Below are 17,431 nucleotides of genomic sequence, written 5' to 3'. Positions count from 1 at the left end.
ATGGCAGACAACATCTTCCCGTCCTTCTCGCTCTGGACAAGTGTCTCGTGAACTGTTTTGCCAAAGAGGGCAGAACCATCGAAAGGGGCGTTCGCGAAGGACGCTTTAAAGGGCTCTGCGAAATCGCAATGACGGAGCCAGGCCTGACGTCTCATGACTAGGTCTGCTCCACTAGCCCTAGCGGCTCCCTCTGTGGCGTGGGACAATAGCCGCATAGAGGTGTTTGAAATTGATCTCAGAGAGGCCATTCGGGTGGAGTACAATTGTTTGTCACCCTCCGACATGGACTCGGGGGGGGGGAATGCAGCATATTCTTTGATAAGATCCCGCTGCATCCTGATGACATGTGCCATATAGTTCAGAGACCTTACCGAGAAGGTCGCTGAACTAAAAACTCGGTTCCCTAAGCAGTCCATCAAACGGGACTCTTTGCTCGGTGGATGGACAGAGGGGCTCTCCTGAGCCAATTCCCTCTTCGTGGCTGCCGCCGTCAACATGGCATCTATGGGGGGCCCCTTACTCCAATGTGACCGGTCTGAGGGGGGCTAAGAATTCTATCCGGGCATTTCAGTATTGGCTCCATGGTGTCCGGATCCTTCCACGCACTGGTGGTAATGAGGTCCACCAGGGGGTCGGCCGGAGGGGACACCCAAGAGGTAGACGGGCCTGCCTCGAATGCCTCCAGAAACATGGACTCGTCAGAGGAAGACTTGGGGGCAGACCACCCACCTCTGATCCTCAGCATCTCCATGATGTCTCCAAAGAAGACATCCTCAGGGGGCACTCTTGGGGAGCCTTCCCCTTCCTCCAAGTCCGTGTCCTCGGTTAAGGACTCAGGGGAGTCCACGTGCCTCCTTTTGCACTTATGCTTGCGGGGAACTTCCTCGGGGGGGCTGTCCAAGGAGGCCTCGCCAGCAACATCTTGTTCCAATGGAACCATCTGTGACATCGAAGCAGGCTGTCCCTTTGGCCGGGTGATGGAAGCCTGGCCCAGCAGAGAGGGAGTGCAGGGAGGAGCCGATGCAAGGACTGGGGGTCCGGATGCTCTCAACAGAGCCCTCTCCACAACATCAAAGGCTGAGGGAGAGCCACTCTCTACTGGATCCGAAAGTCGGCTCCCACTCGGATCCGATGAAGGGATCGGAGCCGGCGCCGAGACCATCGGATCTGAGGGACCAGTGGGCTCCGACCTGGATGGAGCCGAAGGCACACTGAATCCCCCGGATCCGAAGCTCGGACCACGGCTCCGAGAGGTTGGATCCGACAGGCTCGAGGGCAGGGTCGGGTCCGAAGTACCAAGTACTGTCGGCGCCGACCCACCCCCGGCTCCAATGCTGCTCAGCTCCGAACGCTCCGAACCCGGATAGCGGGTCGGAGAAGGAGCAATAGGATGGAAAAAGGGTGTCGAGCTCCCCCCCGGAGGGGAGGGAGGCAAGAGCACTCCCACCTGCAGCTGGGCCTGGATGAATCTTCGCATCATCCGGTCCAAGTCTGCATCGGACATACTGAAGGTAGAGCTCGAAGAGGCCACCGAGGCAGGCCTGGAATGCTGCCTCGATGACCTCGACGGAGATCGGGTCTCCTCCTCCTCAGGCCCCGGGGAGAAACAAGGGGATCGGAGCCGAGGAGGAGGAGACCTAGAAGCAGTGGAGGGAGAAGCCCGCTTAGCTGGCGGGGCCGAAACGGAGGTCTCGGCCCGCCGCTTGTGGTGCTTCTCCCTCCGTTTCTCCCTCCTGGCCTCCCTGTCCTCCGACACTTTAGCGGGAGTTTGAGTCCCGGATGGAGGCAGGGGGGCAGGAGTGGCAGCAACCACAGGCTGTGGTGGAGCCACGGGAGCAGCAGAAGCAGCGGAGGCCGAAGCTGAGTCCGGGGGTAAAAGTCCCGCTAGGACCAGCTTCGACCTCCGCTCTTTCAGTGCCCTGGGGTTGAACGCTGCACAGATGGTACAGCCTGAGGTAAGGTGTTCAACCCCAAGACACCGAACGCACCGAGTGTGGCCAACAGCCTTGGAGAGCATATGGCCACACTCGGTACATTTAGAAAATATGGCTTTTGGGGCCTCAGCCATTTTTTAAAGAAAAAACAACTACACACACACACACAAGCCCCAAAAAAAACACAACACACACGCACACACTAATGACCAGCAAAGGGAGGGGAAACTAATTAAGTAAAAATAATAAGGGAACCTAACACGTACACACTTTTCTTATTTAATTTAACTAAAAAAAGGAAAATTTTGACAGGAAAAATACAGTAAAAATGCAGTAAAATTCCACTTAGTTGACGAGCTCAAAAGGATCCAGCCATCCACAAGAGCGGCAAACTAGATCTGAGGTCATGGAGGGTTAGCAGGGGATTATGGGTGAAGGGAGGAGCTAGGAGCTCGGATCCATTAGCTTGAAACAAGTTGCCGGCTCGGATCCGATATCGGATCCAAGACCCACAGGTTGCTGACAAATGAACTTTCTACTTCAGATGTAATGTTTAATCATAGCCTCACCTCAGGCTTCGTGCCTACTGAGTGGCACACAGCTACAGTTATCCTGCTCCACAAGGAAGGATCCGCCTTGGATCCCGGGAACTACCGTCCCATCAGTCTGGCAAGCCTGATCTGCAAGGGCATGAAACGCATTATCATGGAACTTATAAACAAAGACATTGGCAACCTTCAAACACTGGACCCCACCCAGTTTGGGTTTGTGAAGGGCCAATCTTGTCTCCTGAATCTGATTGATTTCTTCGAATCAGTCTCCAGAGCTGTGGACAAGGGTAAGGCAGTCCACACAGCCTATCTGGACCTCACCAAGGCCTTCAACACACATCCCCCACTCTGGAATCATAGACAAACTTACTAAGCTGGGCATAAATCCCTACATCACTCGATGGGTTGCCAATTGGCTTACTGACAGAACCCACACTGTAAAAGTAGCCGACTCCAAATCCAGCTCCAGACAAGTGACAAGTGGAGTACCTCAGGGTTCAGTCCTGGGACCACTCTTGTTTGGCATCTACTTCTCTGAATTACAGGCCAACACTAAGGGACTCTGGCTAGCAAAGGTTGCAGATGACTGCAAACTGGGAGCCATTACTGAATCCCCAAATGATGTGGATATTCTACAAAAGTGCCTTACAGAAACAGATGCCTGGTGCCAGTGCCATGGGCTCACGCTTAATGCCAAGAAATGTATAGTTATCCCCTTTGGAAAAAAACATGTACCCATGAATTACCACATAGGTGGCAGGACACTAAACATCGAAAGTGTGACGAGAGACTTAGGGACACAGGTGGACAGTGGTCTCACTTTCGATAACAACATCGCCACAACAGTCAGGAAATCCTTCTATGTGGCACACCTCATCACTAAGGGCTTTTCATCCAGAAAAAAAATAGGTCATTGTCCCACTGTACTCATCTCTCATTAGACCCATTATAGAGTATAATGCCCCATTTGGTATGTACCTCACAAAACATCTGCAACAGCTGGAAAGGCCACATAAATACCTCACTAAAAGAATCACAGGCCTAAAGCAGATGCCATATGCTGACCATCTAAATCAACTCCAGCTATATTCTGTGGCATATCATCTACTCAGAGGCGATCTCTGCTTAACATACAAGGCCATGTCAAACCCAGAGCTGTTGGACATGCTCCACTTAAAGAAATCCCAATCCCTCAGAGCCACACGCTCCAGGGATCTAAACCTTGTCATCACAATGAACAAAACATGCTGGAGGGATAGGTTCCTGACCAGAGACTCCCCATACTCTGGAATAGATGGCCCATACATGTCAAGCAGAGCGCCTCATTGGCCCTCTTGGGAACCTTGATGATTGGATGGGAGATAGGAAATTCACCCCGGGGATCATGTCAGTCGCCCTGCTAGACAAGGGCCCAGAAAAGTAAATATTGTGGGAAGAAATATCCAGGGAATTGTTATGGCTAGGCTGGCATAGGTCCTAGGGCCGATAGTCTAGTACCAACCTATGAACCTATGTTCTCCAAAATACCGCAGATTGAGTTTGCCTGCTCATAATCAGAAGAAAATTATTTAACAATCAGCATAAACTAATAAGTGGCCATAGGGTAGTCAAAGCAATAAAGAGCTGTTCAATGACAGGGTCCCTGGTGAGGTCTATCCATTCAAAAGGAACACCAGGTGACAATTTTGGAAAGGGGACAGAGGGAGAGATGTTGAACCAGATGGAAACAAGGCAACATGGATCTAGCTTTACGGTAAGTACATAACTTCTGTATCCGATGTCTGTTTTTGTCCAGTTCAACCTTTGTATCAGATTCCCAAGCTACCAAAACACCTGGGTGGTATCATGAAGGATATTCTTGAGAATGGTGGAGCCAAAGGATGTATCTGAACTGAACATCCAGCCTGTAATGAGGCAAAGACATATGAACAGTTAATCAAGTTGCTGCAGCACAAATAGCATCAATAGCAATTCTGCGCATAAAGGCAGTTGAGGTAGCAATCGCCTTTGCAGAACGAGCCTTTTTTATGTAAAGACAGACCCATCTTCTTCTGCACAAACATCATACAATCAGAAATCCACCTAGACAGAGTGACCATTGAAACTTTTTTATCTGACGTAACTTTTGAGAAAGCTACAGACAGCTGATCAGATTGTCACATGTCCTTAGTCCTGTAAAAATAAAATCTGAACTGCTTATGAACATCTAGCAAATGTGTACGCTTCTTTACTAGAAAACTTTGGGAAGAATACTGGGAGACTGATAGTCTAATTGAGGTTAATTTTGGATGCCATCTTAGGGAGGAAATGGGTTTAGTTCTCAAAGACACTCTGTCCTTATGAAAGACTAAATATGGAGCATTACAGGATAATGCTTGCAATTCTGAAATTCACTTTGCAGAAGTGGTAGTCACCAGAAAAAGGGTTTTCAAAGAAAGATATTTTAAGTCCTCCTTGGTTGCAATTTCAAAAGGAGCTGAGAAATGGCATGCAGCGTGATAATAATATACCATGGAGGAAGTGGGTCCCTTTTAGGGGGCCTCAACAGGAAGGTTCCCTTTTGGAAGGCCTTAGAAATCTTTAGTGAAGCAATGGGGTTTGATTATGTCCAATGTGGAAGTTGGAAATGGCTGCTAATTGAACTTTGATTGTTGAGAAACTGGAGCTTTTTTTGGAAAATATCTAACAAGAATTCCAGGATGGATGGAATAGGTGCTTAAAGGGATCAATCCCTTTAAAAGATGCCCAAATAGTAAACATTTTCTATTTGCTACGATAAACTTTTCCAATATTTGGCTTCTGTGAAGTTGATAAGATGTGAACTACTGAAGTATCCAGCCTGGCATCTCTTGCTACCATTAGAACAGGAGTAACCATGCAGTCAACTTCAAGGTCTTTAGATCTGGGTAAGGCTGGACAATAAGTATACTATTGTCAGTGTACAAGAACAAAGGGGACATCCACAACTGTCGACAGTACAGAGTTGTCAAACTCCTGTCACTTTGCAAGAAAGTTCTGGAGAGGGTGACTGATAAATGGATATTCTTAGTAGCAGAAAGTAAGATGGGAGATGAGCAGTTTGGATTCAGATCAGGATGCAGCACAACTGACCCGATGCTTACAGTGAGACAGATAGTTGAGAAGAATCTAGAGATGAGGAAAGAGTCCAACTTGGCATTCCTAGACTTGAAGAAAGCATATGATAAGCTCCCAAGAAAGCTGATCTTGGCATTCTTGGGCAGTACTGCGGTGTTTCAAAGTCTCAGAAATATTGGTAGCATTAGTACAGGCTACATAGAAGGACCCAATGAATCAAGTACAAACAGTGTTCAGTGTCACAGAGGGGTTCCCAGTGGGAGTGGGTGTGTACCAGAGTTCAGGTCTGAGCCCACTGCTGTTCATAATGATGATGGACTACATTAGCAAACAGGTCAGAGAGGACAGATCAACAAAGTTGCTGTATGCAGATGATGTGGTATTACAGGCAGACTCTGAGCAAGAACTTCAGCAAAGGATAGGGGAATGGAATGCAAAACTGAAGGCACATGGGATGAAATTAAGCACGGATGATACAGTGACAATGGTGGCAAATTGAGGATATCAAAAGAAGCTGAGAATTCAGATAAAATGGAAAACAGTGGAACAGGTCAATAGTGTCAACTATTGGGGACGGGTGGTTGAGGAGAAGGGAAGTCTAAACGAAGAGGTCAAAACTAAAATCAGAGGGGCTGCAGCTGACTGGCATAGAATGTCAGGTGTAGTGTATAACAGACGAATGACAAAGAAGCTAAAAAGTAAGGTGTACAAAACAGTGGTGCAACCAGTACTACTGTATGATACATAAACGTGGGCAGTAAAGGCAGAGCAGATGAGAAAGCTAGAGGTGATGGTAATGAAGTGCCTGAGAAGGGTGACAGGATGCACACTGTGGTACTGGTGAAGAAATTAAGACATAAGAGGAGAAACAAAAGTAGCTTCAACTGCAGAAAAGATCAAAGAGAACAGATTATGGTGGTTCAGTCACATGCACAGAAAAGCAGAAGACAAGCTGGTGAAGAAGATTTGGGACCGACAGGAAGAAAGTAAGAGGAAATGAGGGTGTCCAGCAAAGAAGTGGATGGATTGTGCGAGAGATGATCTTCAACAGTCAGGCATGAGTGTTGAATAAAGCAGGATTGTGGCATAGAATCGAGAGAGATGGCGACAGTTAACACGACATCCCAACCCATGTAGAAAACTGGGAAAACGGGGAGTTGATGATGACAATGATGATGATATGACTGCCCAGATGGGTGACTCAGGAGAATTTGAAGGCATTCCAGTGTCCAGGGTGGATGTACTAGATGAGGCTAGAGGAAGGGGAACCAAACCTGCCGGGGCCAAAAGGGCGCAATGAGGATTACTCTTGCCTTGCACCTTGGCTTTCTGAATCAATTTCATTATCAAGGGTATAGGAAGAAAGGAATAGAAAAAACCTGGGGGCCAATTGTGAACTAAAGCATCCCCTGGTGACTGATCCTCTGAAGGGATCAGGACAAAAGAACTGCTGCACTTGTAGTTTAGGTACGAAGAAAAAAACGACAGCAGGGCTGGCCCCGATGACTGAAGATGAATCAACACTGTCTGACTGAGATACCACTAGTGAGGCAGAAGAATGGACCTGCTCAGCTTGTCCACTAAAACACTGTAAGTCCCGATGATGTGTACTGCTACTAGAAAGCAACTGGAAGACATCACCCACTGACGCACTCTTATGTCTTCCCAGCAAAGTGGATACCAGCATGTTCCCACTTGCTTGGTGATGTATTAGACTACTGCCATGCTGTCCGTCTAGGCAGAAATCACACCTTTGACTGGGGGGTCCTGAAAAACCTGTAATGCAAAGAGAACTGCCCTCATCTTCAAGATGTTGATGTGAAGACTAACCTCCATGGGTGACCAAGAACCTTTACCATCCTATCTTTGAAATGGACCCCATACCTCAAGAGGCAAGCGCCCATGGTTACTATTGCCACTGGGGGGATGGTTGGCCATCCACCACCACTGGGTAGGTCAAACACCAACTGATATGCTTCCTGCAGATGGATGTAAGATGAATTTGAGCATGTAGTGGGTGCAATATCAGGGACCACTGAATTGTCAAAGTCCACTGAAGAACTCTCATGTAATATCTTGCAAGGGGAACTAGTGCGAATGCTGCGGCCATCAGACTTAGCAGACAGAGACTGAATCTTACTACTGGAGAGGGGTTGTGAAGAACCTAAAAACTACTTGACAGAGGGATGATATCCTGGACTCTGGGAGTTTGTCTAACTGACTGAGCATGTTCTGGTGGCATCTAAAAAATTTTGTCTGTCTGTTATGTAGGTATCAACTGACTTTGGTAGCTTGATTGCAATTTTCAGTTACAGGGCAAGATGGAGCAAGAAGTTCCTCTGTCGGACCACAAGATCCTTGACTGCAGCTGTGAGGAGCCAATCTTCTAAATATGGGAACACCTGGAACCCTAGCAGTCTGAGATACATTGCTTCCACTGTTGTGCATTCGCTGAACACCCAGGGGGACAGTGGTGAGACCAAAGGGCAGTGCTCTGAATTGGAAATGATTGGCCCCTGGCCAGAAATGGAGAAATCTCCTGGTGTGCCGCACTATCTTGATATGATGGCAGGCATCCTGGATATCTAGAGAACACATCCAGTCATCCTTTCTCAAGAGAGGCAGGAATGAGGGTGCCCAGTGAAGGAGTGTATGGTTTGTGTGGGAGAAGATCTGCAACAGTCAGGCATGAGTGTCTTGCAACTTGGCTCAGTAGAGCTCCACCTTGGAACTGTGACCATCTGCAACTCCATGTTTTACAAACTGATTTAGGTGGTATAGGTCCAAAATTGGCCTGAGGTTCCCTGTCTTTTTCAGTACTAAAAAGAACCTGGAATAGACACTACATCCTAACTGGTCTGGGTGGGGACATGCTGGAGGACTCTTTTCTAGCAGCTTTTTTACTTATGTTGCTGCAGATTCCATCTGACTTGGTGGTACATCAGAAATCTGTTTCTTTTTCTGAGGGAAAACAAAGGGAATAGCATAGCCTCTGCTGATTATCCTCAGCACCCACATGTCTCATGTGATGGTCTGCCAGACTTGCGGGTGCAGGGATAAGTGCCCCTCAACTGCCTCCAGTGTGCAGCAGTCGGCAACCCTTCAGGAGTGCTGATAAGTTTTCTCAAAGAAAGGACCACAAAATCCACGATTCTGAGGTCCACCTCTGCTTCTAGGCTAATATCTGTTGAAACTTGGCCTCACCTCTGCCTCAGGAGGGTATGTCCACAGGGATGTCATATATACACCCCTGAGATTTTCTGAATCACATCTTCTCTGCCCTTTGAGGGACGGACAGGAGGATCCCACTGGGAGACAGGATCTTACCTTCCTGCTTACTCCTACTGACACAGTCTTTAATTTTTCGTCCAAAGAGTGTCAGACCATCAAAAGGGGAATTAAGGAAGGACATCTTCCACAAAGTCACATAGCCACATTCAGCCATGCAGGCAGATGGCTATACTGGTGGTGCTGCTCTAGCCATGCCATCAGCTGCATTAGAAATCAGGCACATGGATACACTGGACTTCAACTGTAGAGAAGACCATTGGAACGCCATCATTTTCTAGATGTCTGCTGGCAAATTACCCAAGAGGTTTTGGTGAGCTCCTTGGTCAAGTCTCCCTGAAAATGTGTCATATGGGCAAGTACAAAAGTCACTGATACACAAGTCTGTTTCCCAAATACAATCCAATGTCCTTAACCCCTGTTAGGGAGCTTGACAGATACACTCTCTTTCAAGAGTTCCTTCTTCATGGCTGCCAGTACAACCATGGCATTTACTAGGGGACCCTTGTTGCAGTGTGCTCTGTCCTTTGGGTCTTGTCCTTTTTCTTTGGAGCTGGCTCCACTACACCATATCCTTTCATGCTTCCTGAGCTACAAGATCTATGAGGGAATATATGTGCAGCACTACCCAAGAGCCAGAACAGCCAGCCCCAAAAGCCTTGAGGAACACAGACTCATCAGGTTAGGGGATACTGTTGGACCAATCCACTCGTTGTTTCATCAGTTCCAGAATATCATCAAAAGTGACATCTTTCAGATGGGATCGTGGGGACCTTTCATCATCAAAGTCTGTGACTGACTCCAGGGAGGAGTCCAAATGTCTCCTTTTACATGTATTTTTCCTAGGACCCTGCCATGTTTGGGTTTCTGGGAAAAAAAGTGGGAACTCAAGTTGCAAGTAACCCCAAGGCTAAAAGAGGCTGACTGTCCCTGTTGATTAGGATGTAGGAGTTCAGACACAGTCTCCGAGGAGGGCTCCAGACAGAGCAGATCAGGGCAAATATACCTCTTCTTCCAGTTTAGACAGAACCCTTTCAAATGCCTCAAAAGCCAATGGTATGATAGGAGCCAAAGAAACACTCCTTCGATCTGAGAATTGGATAGGTGAAGCACCACCTGCATTAATTCACCCTGGCTTCAAAGCCAACAATGGAGCTGAGCAATTCAGCACGGACAGGGAGAGATGGCTCCTTTGAAGACAATCTAGCCCCTCGGTTCTTGGCTCAGAGACTTATCCCAATCAGACAAAATCTGAGTTAAACAAGTAAGGGATACAGTCAAAGTGGAAACGACTACCTGTTCTAACGTAGATGCTCTACTAAGACTAGGATCTAAAGACTTTGGATCCAAAGGCTGGACGGGTATTGGAGACATGAATAGAGGGGCAGGCAGACATGGATGGGGCCAGTGCAAGGAGGACCCCCAAATGGATCTATGTGTCTGTAGGAACATCTGCATCTTCCAATCAATGTCTGCTTTGCTAAGGCTCCTTGCTGAAAAGATGAACCTCGAGGAAGTAGCCGCTGACAGAGGGCAGGAAGAATGCCTGAAGCCTAGGACTTCCCTGCTTTAGTGAGAAGTGAGGAGGAAGCATTGATGAACGTATCCATATGGTTTCTGTTTTTAAACGCCTAGGAATCTTTGGAGCCATAGTCAAAGGTTCTTTCAGATCCAGAGAGCATTTTCTCCATTTTTTCTCTTATTCCTTTTCCCTCTCTTTTGATTTTTCCCTCTCTTTTTCCTTACATGGCCTAATTTTCTCTTTTCTTGGCTGAAGAAGAGGACTCAGAAGAATCAGAAGTCAATGTCCCTTGAGGACTTATTTGTCCATATGCCCCTGTAATGCTCTTGAACTAAAAAATGCACATACTTCACTATCAGAATCCAGGTGCACCACACCTAGACAGTACACGCACAAAGACTGTGGGTCCTGTGGGGAAGTTTTGTGTGAACAGACTGCACACTTATTGAATCCTTGGACCTGGTCAGACATGACAGAAAGCAAACAGTTAACATTGAAAAACAACCACATCTACAAAAGTAAACACTAAGTAATCAAAATGAAGATTGTCAACCCTCTAGATACAGGGGACACTATAACAAGAAAAATAACAGCAATTACAGGAAAGATAGCCAGGCACTCATACACAGTTAGAACATCTGCCTGTAACTACAGCTTAGGATTCACTACTTCCTGGATGAAAGCCATGTCAGGCAGATACCAGATCCCCATGAACACCAGGGTACAATGTATTCTGTAAGACTGGACAGCATGTCCCCTAGATTTCCAAAGTGTGGTGTAAGCTAAAGCTGACCCCCTGCACTGATTTTACTATTTTCTACCCTGAGTAGTCCCTTCCCTTTAAGCTGCTGTGCAACACCATCAAAACAACTCAATCGTACTTCTGCAGGTCCTCACAAACTGCCCATCATATTTCACTCAGTCTACCTCAGACACTTCTCACTTCATGTCTGCCAAGATGATAAATCATTAGTATCTTCAACAATTTCCACTAGAAAAGAAGGGTATGTCCCTCAGGCACTCATTTCATTCACAGCCAGTCTTCACAAGGCTAAACTTGTAACCACTTAAATTATGGAAGTATTCCTTGTCTCTACAACATGAGGTCAGCTTCATGACTGTCTTCTTTTAGATTTTGTATCACCATCATGCATCTGTTCCAGTACTATGTTTAATTTATGTGAAGGGTCTGAGACCTCAGGAGTGCTGTCTAGTAATTACTGTTATTAGAGCATGCCTGTTTTTCAACAGAATAGTTTTAGTTATCTTAGTTTATCTGCAGCCTGGCTACAGAGCTGTGCTTCTTACCTCATAATGATTGCGAAAGTGGCATATCCTCACATGGTCATCCATGTAGGTGTGGTCAAAGTTCTCTCTTAACCAACCAACATCACACCAGTAGAAGTCCCACTCTCCCTCACTGAAAAAAATGCAACATTGAATATATTAAAATAGGAGCGCAGAAGCAAATGAAATGTAAATAAGTAAATAATAAGTACAATACGTGAAATAAAACAGAAATCTGTTAAAACCGTGAATAATATTATCTCGTATGTATTGAACTGTAGAAAGAATAATTTGTTGAGTTTTCTCTAGTAATACTGACAGCTGGAGCTGCCTAACTGGCAAGAGACAAAAATATTCTGCAGACAAGGTCTTAGCTGTAACAACTGAAACTACTGATTATATCATAATTTGAGTTCATTTATAATTCTTGTTGTTTTACTAAAAATGTAATGAGATATAACACGCAAGAAAAGGTGTAGTCAGGATTTTATGACTTACGTATGAATACCATGAACCATTTTTGTGCACAAAATTAAAAATTAAGTAAATTACTATTTTGCTGTCGGTATAATTTTTCTGTTCCATTAAACTGAACTGTAGCTCTGTGGAGAAAAATCTTAATAAAATGAAACTGTGTGTGTGTGTGTGTGTGTGTGTGTGTGTGTGTGTGTGTGTGTGTGTGTGTGTGTGTGTGTGTGTGTGTGTGTGTGTGTGACTGTGTGCCTGTGCGCATGTAAATACAGCACTTTGAATTTAAGACAAATTTTGCAATGGTTTGTATATGGATTCTTCTGTATTTTTTTCCTGGCACCATTCACTTTTATGTCATTGCACTTTGTGAGTAATTGCATTCCTATAGTGATTTGTGTGAAAAATTGCATTCCCATAGTGATTTGTTATTATTTATTTATTTATATTTTAATCACCATCTTCTTCCCAGTTTTTAAAGAATACATCTAGACATTAAATCTGGGAAAGGTACCATAAAAATATGGGGCTCAGAAGTAAACCAACTTCACGAGATGCAGTAGCCTTTTGTCCATGCAAACTTATGCTACATATTCAGAAAGCTCCTTTATAAGAGATAAATGTGTCTTGTTGTGAAGCATCCAGTGATGAGAAGATGAGCTATCTTACATTTGGTGAATGTACTCCACATGAACTGATTCAATGTGTACTTTCTGTATAGCGAAAATGACTGTGATAACAGCCCCTAAGTGACTTCTGGCAACCACAGTGGCTCCCAGACGTAATGTCACTGAAGTGCTGGTTCTAAATTACAGCAGCATTCATACTAAGGAAGTTTTTTCTATACATTAACATTATCCTTCAATCATAACGTCATACCTAGAACCAAAAACACACTGTGCCAGTAGAGGAACAACTCAAACTCCAATAGTGTAGAAAAGTTTAATCACCACTTTCGTAAAAACTTCTTCAGAATGAATACACAGTAAAAGCAAAACTATTTAAAAACACTTCAAATCAATTAAAAAACACCAATCATTCAATTAATAAAATTTAACAAGATTTAACAAGACCTTGTTATAATGTTAACTTCCTTTCTTCTAAAATACACTTAATATTTATACTTTCATTCAGTCCTGGTGGACTGTCAGCACCCACTCTTAATTGCCATAAGGTTTCCCTTCTTTCACTCCCATTTTTAATACCACCCCCCCCCTCACAGATCTTTGCTAATATACTCTAAAATAGCAAAGGAAAACTTTTTAAACATAGTACACTCCAAAGTGTGCCTATATAAAGCATTATTGCTGTCTTTAGTTTTAATGGCGTAACAGTGTTCCTTAATACGTCTGCTAAGCTGTCTGGTGGTCATACCTATATAAAATGCCGTGCAACCAGAGCACAGAGCAATGTATACTACATAAGATGTATTACAAGTAAACCTACCAGGCACAGCAATAGTATGATCTAGGAGTGTTAAACTAATGTATGGCCCTTTATGGATAAACCTGCAAGCAGAACAATTTAAACATTTATAAGTACCTTTTGGTTTATCTGATTGAGGGGGAAGGATGGCTGTACTATCATTTTGTAATACATTCTTTAAACTGCCTGATTTTTTATAAACAAAACTAGGAACCTTCCCCAAAATACTTGGCAAATCACTATTACCACTGATAATTTTCCCATTATCAGTGATAATGTTTTTAATCATAATACTGTCGACAAACATATCCACAACACATTTAGGCTGACTAAATAGAAAATCTCTACCTGAGTCATCAGCTGCTGTTTTAACTGCTAAACCATGAGCCAAAATAGATGGAAAGTCTACAGATCTCCTATTAGAGATCTCTAATACTAAATTATGTAATAAAACTTCTGGATATCCTCTTGCTAAGAATAAACCAGTAATGAATGCTGGGTTCTACAAAATAGTATAATAGTGAGTAAAAAAATAATACAGCGCAGCAATAGCTTGTTTTCAATTTCAAAAAAAAAAAGTTAGTGTCGAAATGAATGAACCTTCATCTTCTCTTTATTCAAGGTATAAAAGAAAGATCAAAGCTTTCACAGAGAAGATCTCAATCCTGATCTGACTGTTTCTTTCTTTCGTTGTTCTTTTTTAAAATAATGAAATACATCTACTTTTTTACTTCACTACTATTCTTACTACAGTAATGAATGCTGTTTCAATAAAGAAATTTTCATCACTACTGGTTAACTGAGAGGCTCTTATGTACTGTCCTTTCAGAATATTCCATCTCATAAAGGCAGGGTGGTTGCTCTGATAATGTAAATAATTATTTACATAAGTCTCTTTCCTATATATCTTGTTGGAAAAACTTAGATCTACTGTACGCCAAGTGAGGAGGACCACATCTAAATAGTTGACCTGGTGCCTAAATTGCTTAACATAAATTTCAAAAAATTACTGCTTCTGTTAAGCTGTTCTAAAAAAGTGTCTACCTTGCATTTAGATCCCTTTATAATAAAAAAACAAGTCGTCAATAAAACGACAATAAAACAAAATATCCTTAGCTAAAATAATTTGTGGCAGACATTCCATTTTCCACCAGGCCATAACTAAACCTGCAAAAGCAGGAGTGACTGTGGCCCCCATGGCAATTCCCCTTTGTTGCTGAAAATATTTTCTATTAAACACAAAAAAATTGTTTTCTAACATCAATTCTAACAACAAAATACAAGTTTTCACTTAACTCTCAGACCATACAGTATACTTGTTTAAAAAATTAGCTACATATTCCAACCCCATTTCAAGAGTTATGGAAGTATATAAGGAAACCACATCTACGGTTAGTAGAAAAAAGTTATTATCACTAAGAGCACCACTATTCTGTTTCAAATGAAACAATCTAATAGATTCTAAAAATGACCAAGAATCCTTTATGTATGGAGACAAACCTTGCACTAAAGGATTAAGTAACTTATTCAAATATAGGGAAATCCCCTCAGTGATGCTACCGGCAGAAGAAACAATAGGCCGAAAAGGGGGGTTGGCAATATTTTTGTGTACTTTAGGAATTCCAAATAAAACACCTACCCTAAGATGCTCAACTGAAAAATATTCTTATAAATCAGAAGCCAGTTCATCATTCATAAACAAATCATATAAAGTGTATTTAATATACTTATAACTTTGATCAATAATATCAAAACTGACTTCAAGATATTCTTCAGAATTACTCAAAAGGGTTTCCATAGCTTTAACATAATCCTCTGTGTACATCAACACCAAACCACCCCCTTATCGGCCTTCATGAATCTCAAATCAGTTCTGCTGGTCAGCTCAGCAAGTGCTTGACTTTCTTCTTTTGTTAAATTAAAAAAAAGAATGCACAGGTTTATTAACCAATAGAGACCTAATCTCATTAGAACAGTGTATTTCAAACATTGTTATAGTGTTATGTAATGTAGGGTTGAAAACAGAAGGTTTCCTAATAATATTAGAAACAATTTCAACGTCTTTAAGAACAAAGATTAAATTCAATTTTCTTGTATATAGTTTCATATTCAACAGTGTACACTTTTATCTGCTCTTTTGCATATAGTACTGTATTTAATCCCTTTATTTGTGTTTTTCACTAAATATTAACTCAAATGAAGTTGTGTCTTTCTCTCTATAGAGTACTTTTTAGAATTTCTGTGTAGCCATTGATAGCAGTCGGGGGTAGTTTCAGCTCATCACTGACATTCTGTCTTGCCTTATATAAGTGGTACATTTTGAGTTATCTCTGCTTAATATCATAGCTTTGGATGGCTAACATCTTCCTGAAATCAGCTGGACGTATAAGTCAATTTAAGTACACTTTTATCTGCTCTTTTGTATATAGTACTGTATTTAATTTATTTATTTATTTGTGTTTTTCACTGAATGGGTGGCCACGGTGGTGCAGTGGTTAGCATTGCCGCCTCACAGCAAGAGGTTCTCCGGTTCGATCCTTGGTTGGGGTGCCTTCTGTGCGGAGTCTGCATGTCCTCCCTGTGGTCACGTGGGTTTCCTCCGGGTGCTCCGGTTCCCTCCCACATCCCAAAGACATGCTGCAGGTGGATTGGATACTCTAAATTGGCCCTAGTTATGCGTGTGAGTGTGCCTTCTGTGGAAGGTTGGGCGCCGGGCTGGCAACTCGACACCGTAAAACTCCACTGCCATTCAATGTGCGGACATGGTGATCCGCTGTGGCGACCCCTAACCGGGAAAAAGCCGAAAGAAGAAGAAGAAGAAGAAGAATTTGTGTTTTTCACTGAATATTAACTCAACTGAAGTTGTGACTATCTCTCTACAGTTCGTTCCCCATCCAACCTACCTGTTCTTGTTTTGGTGTTAATATTGGTGGCTTTGAAATTGCCCGCCACACTTGTAGATTTGTATTTGGATACTCCTTCTGGGCCCATCTCATTTGCTCACTCAACGGAGTGCAGTGAGATCATATTCTGATTTCAGGCACTCCTACTGTGTACAAAGAGAGCATTTGGGAAGGACAACCCATGTAGCCTCTTAATCCTGCTCTGTTCCCTCCCTCAAAAAAAAATAAATAAATAATATAAATATATATATATATATATATTTTATTCAGCTGCTCTTACTGTAACTGTCTTAGTTGCTCTTCTGCGTGCTGTTATCTGTTCTATCGCTCTTACTCTTATTACTTATTACTGATTGTTAGTAGCCTTCCAATTTACTGCCTTCTGCACTTGTTTTTAAGTCATTTGTTAATTTAATTGCATTTATTTGAACTGTATTTGCCGTAGTGTTGCTACACATGTATCCAGGACTGTTGGTAAGCTTCTGAACCCCCCCCCCCTCAAGACTTTCTGTGTTGGAGGGAAGACTTCTAGCTTATCAGTGGGAATGGTAAGCACTAGGTAGCCTATCTACCATGGGAAGAGTGGGTTTTGGCCCCAAAATTGTAGTTCATTGGCCATTTGGGCAGTTTTTCCATCTCTTTCAACTTTTTGGTTAAAAGCCCGTTTTGCGTTTGGTCCCTGCCTTTCCTATAACTAGTGTAGTCCAGGTACAGATTTGCTGTATCCAGGACTGTTGGCAAGCTTCTGAGCCCCCCAAGCCCTTCCCTGTCATAGAGAAGCCTTCAAGCTCATCAGTGGGAGTGGTAAGCACTAGGTAACCTATCTACCAGAGGAGGAGTTGTTTCTGGCCCAGAAATTATAGTTTATTGGCAGTTTGGGAAGCTTTTCCATCTCTTTCAACCTTCTGATTTAAACGTCTGTGTTTGTGCTTGTTTCCTGCCTTTCCTGTTACTAGT

The 17,431-nt window shown here is 43.4% G+C and overlaps 1 protein-coding gene across 2 annotated transcripts in view; it reads right to left on the bottom strand.

Moving 5' to 3' along the window:
- Window positions 1-17,431, bottom strand: part of TTLL9 (tubulin tyrosine ligase like 9) — a 787,629-nt gene that overhangs the window by 607,001 nt on the left and 163,197 nt on the right. For both annotated transcript variants that reach the window (XM_044090338.1, XM_044090339.1), the window contains exon 4: window positions 11,700-11,811. In XM_044090338.1, the coding sequence (XP_043946273.1) occupies window positions 11,700-11,811 (112 nt within the window). The remainder of the gene's footprint in view (window positions 1-11,699; window positions 11,812-17,431) is intronic.

This window comes from Protopterus annectens, chromosome 12.part0 (genome assembly GCF_019279795.1).
Source record: "Protopterus annectens isolate FY-2018-M chromosome 12.part0, PAN1.0, whole genome shotgun sequence".
In the NCBI taxonomy this organism is placed as follows: domain Eukaryota; kingdom Metazoa; phylum Chordata; order Ceratodontiformes; family Protopteridae; genus Protopterus; species Protopterus annectens.
This window is presented reverse-complemented; position numbering and strand designations above follow the sequence as displayed.